General features: G+C 42.9%; 1 protein-coding gene across 1 annotated transcript; it reads right to left on the bottom strand.

Moving 5' to 3' along the window:
* Positions 1-245: 245 nt before the first annotated feature.
* On the bottom strand, positions 246-2,564 carry LOC147444486 (uncharacterized). Its single transcript, XM_086527868.1, has 4 exons — positions 2,251-2,564; positions 1,344-2,081; positions 1,061-1,159; positions 246-842 (listed from the first exon to the last, which is right to left on the bottom strand). The coding sequence occupies exons 1-4, from the start codon at positions 2,470-2,472 to the stop codon at positions 396-398; spliced, it is 1,506 nt and encodes a 501-aa protein (XP_086383994.1). The 5' UTR covers positions 2,473-2,564; the 3' UTR covers positions 246-395.
* Between the last annotated feature and the right edge of the window lie 6,683 nt (positions 2,565-9,247).

Here is a 9,247-nt window from a genome sequence, read left to right as displayed (position 1 = left end):
ATCAAAGATTAGGTATGGAAATACCCTAGGTCTGACAGTTTTGTACCTTATGGAAAACTTTTGAATTTGTAAAAATAAATTCAAACGGAATACTAATGCACAAAATTGTATGTTCTCCCTATTTAGCAGTGTGATTGCTTCCATCTTAAAAGCAATCAAGTGTGGTATTGCATAGAATCTTCATCATAAGATGTGAACTTTTTCACTTAATATCTACAAATGCGAGCACTTTGAATGCAAGCATACGCACTCAAAATGTTGCATTCTACATTATAAAAGCGGTTCTATAAATGTCTGCTAAATTACAAATGGACCAGAAAAGTAGTCACAACAAAACGATTCCTTCTATTAAGCACGTACACAAGCACTATTTGATTACTGCACCATAGATGAATTTAGGTTGGGTGCAAATATGGTTGTTGACCATCCTGGATAGCTGTGAGGACAAAGTAAAAAAGCCCGCCAAGTAGAGGTATCGCTAAAGATAGAATGCGGACTTTCATTGCTAACTTCGGCGGCCTGAGCATACAGAAGAATGTCTTCTTGATCTGATCGTGTGCCATTAATGATAACTTGGCTTCAAGCACATCGACCTTGGCCAACGCAACTACTGCCGCTTCCATCAACTCTGCAGAAGGCAATGAGCATGTAGTACTGTTGCCGCCTGCAGATTTCGAAGCAGAAGATGCTGTTGCCTTGAAATCTGACGCTGCAATGAGCACTGCTTCAAACTGCGACAAGCTTGTCAAATCCTGCTCCGTGAACTGCTTTGCTGTGCTTGCATCTACCCCTGCTTTCAAACTGTCAGAGCTTTGAACCGTCTCCCTGATTAGAGCTTCACCCTGGACACGCACATGACGAGAGGGTATCGTTATCGAATGACAATCCCATCTATTCTCAATGTCGTTGTATCGCAGACAGAGCTTTGGACAGCCATTTCAACTCCAAAGAGGCAAAAACCAGATCTTCATAAGTGCTCTATAGATAGACTTACTTTGGCAATTTCAATTCCGAAGAGGCAAAAACTAGATCTTCATAAGTGCTCTATAGATAGACTTACTTTGGCAAACACAAACCCTTCTTGCTCATTGTCAAGGTGCTCTGACGTGAGTAACAAACTGTCTTCACTAATCTGCTGCACATCATATTCACTGTCCTTCTGCAGTTACGCAAGAAGAAGCGATCTTTCAGAAACTTATATGAAATTCATACTTAGAATCTAGCTACTGACTCTGTACATTCAACTCACAACAGCTTGAAACGGACAAAAGCTGTTTGCAGCTTTGATAACCCGATCATTTATACAACGAGTACAATAGAGTACCATTGGAAGGGAGGCCTACCTTGAGACCTGCAGACGATCTGGGAGTGCTTTTCTCACCATAAACAAGAGCTTTTGTCTCTGTCAGAGGTGAAGTACTGGAAGCTCGTTGTGGAAAAGTTGCAGATAAGTTTTTGAAGCTCTCACAGGCTCTATCTCTTTCTGGAAACAGTATTTGACAATCTAGTTCAGAGACTCGCTCAGCTAAACCTTTCAGTTCACCTGGATCTGCTTGCTCAGGACCACTATAAGCTTCTGTAGCAGATGAAAGTTCTTCACAGCCAACTTTGCAACTCTCCTCTCCTGTACAAGAATTCATGCTCTGTACTTGACATTCATATATTTGAGGAGAATCCTTAAGCTCATTTTCATGTAATCCTGCAGGATTCTGCTCATTCTCTTGCGTTGATGGATTTATGTTCTGATCTCCTGCTTTCTCTGAAGCTTCATCTTTACCGCTAGCTGTGATTGCTGCCTTTCCTTCTATAATTAGTACTCCATGATTAGGAACTACCTGCCTGCTTCTCCTCATGGTGTCGTCTTCAGCATGGATGGCATCTTCTCCGAGAGCATTATTTTGTTCCATTCCCGTCTGGTCGACTTCTTTGTTAACAATCTCAGCCCTCAGCTCAGCAATAGGCATACACTCACAAGAAGCTTCGACTTTCAACACAGCCATCGTCTCTTTGATCTTCAAAAGAGGATTTTCAGAGTCCTGCACAGCTTGTTGAGCATCTTGCCCGTTTTGCCGAATGTGAAGCTGCAGGCATGTTAGTACATACAAAGGGAGGTCATGGAATAAAAAATCATGGAGAAAGTAGAGGCCTCGTGGGGAAATTTCATACAACATGCATGCACTTGCGCAGCGATAAGCGCTTTGAAACAGATACAATGGAAAGCGGAGTAAGAAAATGAGACATGAATCATACATTGTCGGTTTCGGCTCTTTTGTCGCTGTGTTTCAACTGAGGGGGAGAAGGAATTTTGAGGGTGGTTTTCGGAAAATGTCTTGAACCAGCTGTAGCAGGAGACTTGCGCGGCTTTGAGGAGGAGACTGCAGCAACAGCTGCTGCAGGTAGAGACGGTTTGCTGCGGTAAGATCGAACCCCCTGTGCTGCAAGAGCCGGTGGTGGAAATGAGGAGGAATCCATGGCGAGTCGAAATTCAACTAAGGAGTCACTAGCCTATAACTTATATTTGCCGCGCGGAGAGCGGCCCTACTTTGAATTTAGAAGGCTATGACTCATCGCCCTTTTCGTTATGAAGGTTGGGACTCCACGGCCGTGGTGTCGTGGAAAAGAGAAGTTTTTACTTCGTTAGCGTAACATCCTCGTTTAAAGAAATGGCTTCTCAGTAACCCACGTGGCATAACGTTTGAAACGGCAGGATTTATTATATACAACAGTGGCCTTTTTTTATCCGGCAACAACAGGTCGTCGTAGGTCTTGCTTTTTTCTTCCAGCGGGTCATTGCAATTCTTCAGCCTTTCACCTTGGCACGACGCATCCAGTTCCTCAGCATGACACAACACATCTAACATGTCGTCGTCAAGGTTGGCAGTCTCTCTCTCTCGCTTTCTTTTTCTTTCGTTGTTGAAACGCTTCTAATTCCACCTATTCTCTTTATGATGTTCAAAGTGGACTTGCTTTCAATTGAACGTGTGTGCATGTTCTTAGACAAGCTTCTTAAAGCAGGCTGAAGTAGGCTTACTCTCAATTAAACATGTATGCATGTTTATGTCGCCTCTTAAAGCGGATTGCAGAATGTCGTCTCTTCAAGTGAATTGATTGCTGGGATATGCCCGACAGGGATAGGGCCAAGAAGCTCTAGCTACCTGTAGCGCTCTCAATTGAGCATGGACGCATGTTTATGTCGCCTCTTTAACAACATTGATTGCGGGATATGCCCAGCAGAGACAGGTCCAAGAAGCTCTACCTGGTTGTGCCGAACATCGGTGGGGCAAGGAAGCTCTAGGCTATTTCCAATTGATGCGAAGCGAGCACACGTGTCTATATGAAGCGAGCACACCTGTCTATATGAAGCGAGCGCATCTCTGTAGATGCAAACACAGACTCGAAGTAAGTAGGCTTGCTTTCAATTGAACATGTGAGTTATAGGAAAGAAGTTGTGCTTGGCATTGCCTTGGACGACATTCTGTACAAGAAGCTTCTCAAGCACTTTTTGTTTGTGCTTTCTGAAGAACACCATATTTGGCCTACATGTGCTTGCTCTCAATTAAACATGTATGCATGTTTATGTCGCCTCTTAAAACAGATTGCGGAATGTCGTCTCTTCAAGTGAATTGATTGATGGGATATGCCTAACAGGAATAGGGCCAAGAAGCGCTAGCTACCTGTAGCGCTCTTAATTGAGCATGTGCGCATGTTTATGTCGCCTCTTTAACAACACTGATTGCGGGATATGCCCAGCAGAGACAAGTCCAAGAAGCTCTACCTGGTTGTGCCGAACATCGGTGGGGCAAGGAAGCTCTAGGCTATTTCCAATTGATGTGAAGCGAGCACATCTGTCTATATGAAGCGAGCGCATCTCTGTAGATGCAAACACAGACTCGAAGCAAGTAGGTTTGCTTTCAATTGAACATGTGAGTTATAGGAAAGAAGTTGTGCTTGGCATTGCCTTGGACGACATTCTGTACAAGAAGCTTCTCGAGCACTTTTTGTGCTTTCTGAAGAGCACAATATTTGGCCTACATGTGCTTTCACTCAATTAAACATGTATGCATGTTTATGTCGCCTCTTAAAACAGATTGCGGAATGTCGTCTCTTCAAGTGAATTGATTGTTGGGATATGCCTAACAGGGATAGGGCCAAGAAGCGCTAGCTACCTGTAGCGCTCTCAATTGAGCATGTGCGCATGTTTATGTCGCCTCTTAAAAAACATTGATTGCGGGATATGCCCAACAGAGACAGGTCTAAGAAGCTCTACCTGGTTGTGCCGAACATCGGTGGGGCAAGAGAGCTCTAGGCTATTTCCAATTGATGCGAAGCGAGCACATATGTCCATAGGAAGTGAGCGCATCTCTGTAGATGCAAACACAGACTCGAAGCAAGTAGGTTTGCTTTCAATTGAACATGTGAGTTATAAGAAAGAAGTTGTGTTTGGCATTGCCTTGGACGACATGTAGGCCAAATATGGTGTTCTTCATAAAGCACAAAAAGTGCTTGAGAAGCTTCTTGTACAGAATGTCGTCTCTTGAAAAGTAGTGATTGCGGGATGTGCCGAACAAGGGCGGGGCAAGGAAGCTCTAGACTCTTTGCAGCTGACGTGAAGTGAGAACATCCCTCTATATGAAGTGAGCGCATCTTTGTAGATGCAATCACCTATGCTTGCATCTTGAAGGTATGCGGTGATTTGGAGGATGCTGAGATGGGCAAAAGCCCTAGGCTGTTTCAACAGATGCAAAGCGAGGACATCACTCCACATGCAATCACCTATGCTTTCATCTTGGAGGCATGTGGCACTACCTTAAAGTCCGCACAAAATGACAAAATTGCATGTGCAGACCTGGTTGTAGTGGAAACGGAGGCCTAAATGAGTCCGAATCAGAAATCTGAGCAGACCAAGCTCTACGAGTTACCTCGAAATTTTTATCAACCTGCAAACGCTCACCAAAGCTCTCTGAAATTGGAGAAAATGAGCAGGCGTGTGCTGGAGCTACTGGCGACTAAGCCCTGAAGGACGCAACCTGCTCTGATACCAATTGTTGGAATTAGGGTTGCAAGAAAACGCACACAGCTTGGAGAAGACGAAGGAAGCTCAAGGCACACAATAGAGAGTGTATTACTTGGTGTGCAATGGAAAGATGGATAGCCCTAGAGTAATGGGCGTATATACAATGCACGGGAGAAAAAACCTCCTAAAAGGGGAAAAAATGTCCCGGCGGTCCTAGTGTGTTTACACACATCACTACCACATGTATATGGTAACACTCGGCTGTTTCCAGCGGATTTGAAGCGATGGCCTCTTTCCAGATGCAATCACAAACGCGTGCATCTTGAACGCATATGTATGTACACAAGATGCCGATGTGGGTCTCTCTCCATATGGTATCACCTAAGTGTCTAGATTGCAGGCATGTGTCTCTATGCAAGAGGCTGATACAAGCACAAAAAAACAGCTTTTTATTTTTGTTCAGAGGCTACTGAAAAAAAATGTCACACTTGGCACAATCTTGGTCGATAAGTATGACACGTGTGTTGCGCTTCAAAAAAGTGACGGTTTCTCACCAGTCAAAGTCTCTTGGAGTGCTTTTATATCCAGTTATGCCAAGCAAGGGTAGGTGAGGAAGCTTTGAAATTAATTTCAAAGATACAATATGACATGGGCATGTTCTTCATAACCAATTTTCCCAAAATGCTGCTTGTCGAATGCATTAAATGATGGGAATGGCGTCTCTTTCAATGCATTGGTAGCGGGATACACACCGAAGGAGCAAGACCAAAAAGCTCTAGGCTATTTTTATATTTCTATCTGCAGTGTGGACTCCTTGAATGCAGTCACTACAGGATGTGCGCAACAAGAGCAAGGCCAATGAGCGATACAGGAAATAAGTTGTGCTTGGATTTGCCTGGGACTATGTGTACGTTTCATATGGTGCTCTTCAAAACGCATGAAAAGTGCCCAAGGAGCTTCAAGTACGAAACACCGCCTCTTCAAATGCACTGATTGTGGGATGTTCCGAAGCAATACTCGCAACACAAATCAAGCATAGACATGAAGAGCATGATGAGTAGTCAAAACCATGGCTATGGCAATGAAGCTCTAGGATGTTTTAACCAAATACTAAATGAAAGCCTTTCGTCTCTTCAAGTGCATTCAAATGCATATGATCAAATTGGATGCAAATTGAGGTTTCTCACTAAACAAAGTCTCTTAGAGTGCTCTTATAAGAGGGTAACGGGCCCCCTACTGCAATGGTCCTCTACCACTGTAAAAGAGCCCTCTCAGCTCTTCCATACCAAAGCTTGGTGTAATGGAAATGGCCTATGACTTTTGAGAATAACAGAATTAAGAGAATAAGAGTGAGCATTTTTGTAAGACTACTTTGAGAACATTGAGGGTGAACTTAATTAGCGGTAACAACATAACCATAATACTTAATTAACTTGGTATGAACAATACTTTTGCAAGAGAGAGAATTAGAGAACTTGACAACAGTTGAGGACTGGATTTATGTGGAGCCGGTTCTCCCTCCAATAGGCTTTTGTATTATAGATTCTCCCGGCAAGAGAGACTTAGTACAAACAATCTTTATGATCCTTGTAACCTAGGTGATGCAGTGAATATGGATAGCTTCATGCATCACAAGCATAACATAAACTTTGTAAAAGCATTAACCATCCCGGGCCTCAATCCAAAGGCCTCAAACACCTTCAAAGGTGGAGAGAGCTAGCAAGGAATGAGAGTAGGGAAGAGGAAGAATAAACATTCATCAGAGTTAGAAATAGTTCCTCACTTATCATCACTCTTATTGCTTAGCATACATAATAGCATAGTAATGAAGATGGAGAAGATGGCAAGCTTAAGCATTGGAGCATGGCTCTTGGTTGGATTTGCATTCCATAGCCAAGAGTGTTGGTATAGGCTCTCAACTTCTCTACAAGCTTGGAGAAGGAGATGAAGCTCTTGCACTTTGCACCTCACACAATGAGTGTGTATGTGTGTGTGTGTGTGTGTGTGTGGAGGGGGGAGGTGGGGAGGGGAGGAGTATACCCCCCAAGCTAGCCCCTAGCTTCCTTGTCGACCCCCTCTTCTAGCTCATGATAGAAGCTCATTGGACCTCTTCAAGCCTTGCCAATCACATGCAGAGTGCATATCAAGCAAGCATCCTAGCCTTGGGACACGTGTCCCCCTTTCCCCTTTGAGAGAGAGGACTTGATAAATTCATACACAATTAATTTAATTAGCTACATTATCATTGGACCCCTTGAGAGGCCAACCAATAGGATTTAGGCACCTTATGAGGGAAACATGAAGAGGAGCTTGACATGTGTCTCTGTTGCTTCATTAGGCAAGGCTTGACTTGTGTGTGTTTTCTCTCTCTAGCTCCTACAATGAGCGCTCGCCCCCCCTTGTATAGGGATGTGCTTCGACTTTGTGGAACACCTCAAGCCCCTCAAGCATCTTAGTCATTAAGCACCTCAAGCACCTTAGTCAGCAAGCACGACAAGCACCTTAGTCAGCAAGCACCTCAAGCACCTCAAGATTGGGCCGCGTTCCACCTCAAGCACAACCCTAGCTTGCCTAAGGTCAAAGGACTTATAGCACTAACCTTTGGAGGTCTTTAGTCAAGCTAACCCTAAGGTCTTTAAGCTCCATTAGCTAGTCTTGGTTTTTGATAGACCATCTCCCATTTGGACCCCTTTAACCTTGGCCACGTGCTGAGATAGATCCATAAGCACATGTCTATATTCTAACCCTTGTTCTTGTTTATTCTCCCACATTAAATGATCAGTTTAATATGATAAAATCATTTAGATTGGTTAGATATTAGGTTTTCTGACACTTGGTGATGCAGCTTCAGGCTTTGCAATGTCCTCTTCGCCTCAACTATCATGTTTGTTCAGAGTAGTGCGGTGATACGGAAGGTTAAATGCAAACTGTGTGCATTGACGATAATCGTAAGGTGAGTAAGCATTAACATTTTCTAATTTTTGACACTGAGAACGCAATTAATGAACGCGCTGAAAATTGCACGTAGCCGTGGGAATGGCACGTTTCCTCGTATTATAAAAATTGGGGAGGACTGTGCAAACTCCCCCATGCAAGGAGACTTGCATGTTTTTTTTTTAAACATAAAAATGGACAACAGACAATTAATAACATTGCCATCTTCTATGATTACAAACATTGACCTTGACAAAACTCTAACTCTCTTTGTGGTTTTTTGCGAGGTACACCTTTGAAACACTATGATCGGTATCCCAAACACGCTCTCGGGTAAAAAAATCTACCATGCTTTGACTCTCTCTCTCTCTCTCTCTCTCTCTCTCTCCCCCCCCCCTTCATTTTAATGTCTCTCCTCCTAATTAATAAATGTCTTAGACATAATTAATAGCATCAAATAATAGAATTGTTGATTTTTATTCATTTAAGAATGTTGAAGTGGCATATGCAAATGACAAGAATTTAGACAATAGAGCAATATTGAATCAAAGAATTGATACAATCCAAAATCTAAAAACATATTTAGACATATCAACATTGGGACATGAAGATCATCGCGTTGTCCAAATAGGATTATGTCAACTTAAGGTAATAAGATTTGTGGAAAACAAAGCACAAGCTCTCTCTCTCTCTCTCTCTCTCTCTCACTCTCACTCACTCTCTCTCTCTCTCTCTCTCTCTCTCTCACACACACACACACACACACACACACATCATTTTTCTTCTAGGTTCTTGTTGTCTCTTACCCTTGGACCCACTTTAATTCAATAAAGGTATGGCTAACGAAGCACTCTAGTTACTTCGTTAGCGTAGCAGTCTCTTTTGAATTCTCGATCTCTCAAGCCTCCACGTAATCAGATCTTTTTCTACTATTTTTAATGCTCTCTCTCTCTCTCTCTCTCTCTCTCTCACACACACACACACACACACACACACACACACACACACAAGCGTGCAAACACAATCCTGTTTTTCAGTTTTCGAAGGCGATAAATATCTTGTAAGTGTCATTGGGTTTGAACCTTGTATCTACAGTGCTGCGGCAGATCCTCTGACAAATCCAAGGAAGTAGCAATATTGGCTACACAAGTCAAGCATAGACAAGAAGAGCTTGATGACGAGTCAAAAGCAACGAGTTTTCTTTTCTGACTAGACAAACATTTGTACCAAGTCAGTAGGACAGACTTTGAGCTCCACAATATTGTTTACAATTCCCTTTTTAAGGTTGATGAATTTCAT

The sequence above is a fragment of the Adiantum capillus-veneris genome, chromosome 13 (assembly GCF_014529385.1).
Source record: "Adiantum capillus-veneris isolate H3 chromosome 13, ASM1452938v2, whole genome shotgun sequence".
Taxonomy (NCBI): Eukaryota; Viridiplantae; Streptophyta; class Polypodiopsida; order Polypodiales; family Pteridaceae; genus Adiantum; species Adiantum capillus-veneris.
Note: the sequence above shows the minus strand (reverse complement) of the source record. Positions and strands in the feature narration are given on the sequence as shown.

Coding starts and splice junctions, on each gene's coding strand:
- LOC147444486 (XM_086527868.1), bottom strand. CDS start 2,472: ATGGATTCCTCCTCATTTCCACCACCGGCTCTTGCAGCACAGGGGGTT. Junction 1,160..1,343: donor GATCGTCTGCAGGTCTCAAG/GTAGGCCTCCCT, acceptor GCGTAACTGCAG/AAGGACAGTGAATATGATGT. Junction 843..1,060: donor AAGGGTTTGTGTTTGCCAAA/GTAAGTCTATCT, acceptor GTGCGTGTCCAG/GGTGAAGCTCTAATCAGGGA.